Raw genomic sequence first — 2,070 nt, 5'->3', positions numbered from 1 at the left:
ACACATTGAGAACACACTTTCCTAAACAAATGTGGCCGAGTAATAGGGATAGCTAGGCTATAGACTGTGAGATAAATTGGGGCCTACATTTGACATGATATATATATATACCTATATATATTTATCATTCTCTCTGGGTACTTGGTAGTTACACATTGATGTGGGCTTTCAAGACAAATGAAAAAATATATCCACATTTCGGATACAGGGTAGGCTAAGTGTAATTGCAACCATAATATCGAATGAATATTATGAACGGCATATAAATATCTCTCAAATGTAAATAGATCATCTAAGACAAATAGTACATTCCATAAGTGACAGGTCCTCCGAAAAGTCCAGGAACAGGTAAAGCAGGCCTCGGGTATGCGTTTGTATGTCCGTACAGAGATGGAGACCCCATGTGCGCCCCAACGGGGAACGGGAGAGCGAAGGCAGGTAACATGGGTTTGGAAGCCAGTTTGTACTTTTCCAACTCGGCCTCCTGGAGTCTCTTGGCTTTAGCTCTCCTGTTTTGGAACCAGATTTTAACCTGTGTCTCCGTCAGGTTGAGGGAGTTGGAGAATTCGGCTCTTTCTGCTATGGAGAGATACTGTTTCTGGCGAAACTTTCTCTCCAGCGCGAGCAACTGGGAGGTAGTGAAGGGCGTTCGAGGTTTTCTGTTGTTTTTGTGTTTCCTTAGAGGACATGAAGGTGGGCTTGAGCTTCCTACAAGGGAACAAACAGATGGAAAAAGGCTCGTCATTTTCATGAAAATGATGAGGATACGGTCATTCCTACAACCCACATAATATTCTCACCTAATTGTGCGTGCATGCAGGGAAGGCCCTTTGCATACAACTGCCACCTCATTTCAGAAAAGCCGTATGGATGCGCAGGGAGCGCGTCGTTTACAACAGCTTGATAACGTTATAATGTCAGCTTTACTGATATGTTGGAAGGCAAGATACACTTGCCACACTCTAAAAGATGAGGATGCAACAGGTGTGAAACTGATAACGACAACTGCAATGCCATGCAACAATAATAACAACACTTATAATAGCCTAACAACAATAACAATAATAGGCCTAATATTAATAATAGGCCTAATTATTAAACGAACGATATATATATATATATAGCCTACTGCGGTTTTCCGTTAATGCCTAAATTACCAACTACAATCAAAATAGGGACTTACGAGGCGGAGTTGAAAAAGATGATGTCTGGTACCAAGTGCTCTGGTCTTTCTCAGAAAAATCTTGACTGTCGTCATTCGGACAGTCTGATATGCTCTGGGAGCTTTCCGCCGAAACTTTCCTCTCTGCGTAAAAAGTCCTGGGCGAGAACGGTGCGCTCTGTGTCGCCACGGGCTTCGGCTGAACAAGACCCGACTCAGAGGAGGAATAGTAAGTCCTGCAGGTTGTCTTTTTCGAAATCAACGACTCGACGCTGAATGGGAGACTGTTCGGCTTACTTTTGTATCCCTTGTCGGTTGTCATATCTTTGGGTTGAAGTTCCTCACCTTCCGTATCCGACTCTTCTTTTTGATGGAGTTTAATCTCTTGGGAGCGGGACGGAGACCCCTGTACGGAATTCATCATACAAAAGTATATGGGGCCATACACCTCCGTCTACAACCAGCCTGGGGAATCGCGTGTGAGAGAGTATAGTGTCCGGTGTGTCCTCGTGCTGTCAGAATATTGCCCAGTAGCTAAACTCACGAGACGGGGTCGTCTATAAAAGGGCAGTATGAGTTCCCTTCTCCGCGCCGTCCAATCAGCTCGTCAGGTTGTCTTCGTGACGTGTACAGCTCTTGTTTCGATTGGCCCCTTGCCTTCTAAGAGACATCAAGAGGCCTTTGAAAAGAGACGAGAAGTTAATCATACAGACCCCGTGCGGAGTCGGTGTATTGATGGCTCAAGGGGTTTTGTCTCCGCGGAACACAAAGTAGACCAATTTTAGCGCAATTAACCAGTGGGGAGGCCTCCTCAGTATTTACATCCATTAGTCGGGCACTCACTGGAACCTTTCAATGAATTAATGTCACCCTAAAAACCTCTTGATATCATAGAAACCTAACTAAGG

General features: G+C 44.6%; 1 protein-coding gene across 1 annotated transcript; it reads right to left on the bottom strand.

Annotated features, from left to right (window-relative positions):
- Positions 1-292: 292 nt before the first annotated feature.
- On the bottom strand, positions 293-1,606 carry msx1b (muscle segment homeobox 1b; the record flags this gene model as incomplete). The annotated part of the gene is given in 3 exon segments (XM_080522470.1): positions 293-708; positions 1,184-1,586; positions 1,589-1,606. Coding segments are annotated over 3 exon segments (837 nt in total).
- Positions 1,607-2,070: the final 464 nt, after the last annotated feature.

This window comes from Nansenia antarctica (assembly GCF_963989245.1).
Source record: "Nansenia antarctica genome assembly, chromosome: 2".
Taxonomy (NCBI): domain Eukaryota; kingdom Metazoa; phylum Chordata; class Actinopteri; order Argentiniformes; family Microstomatidae; genus Nansenia; species Nansenia antarctica.
The sequence above is the reverse complement of the archived record's forward strand: the minus strand, read 5'-3'. Positions and strand labels throughout refer to the sequence as shown.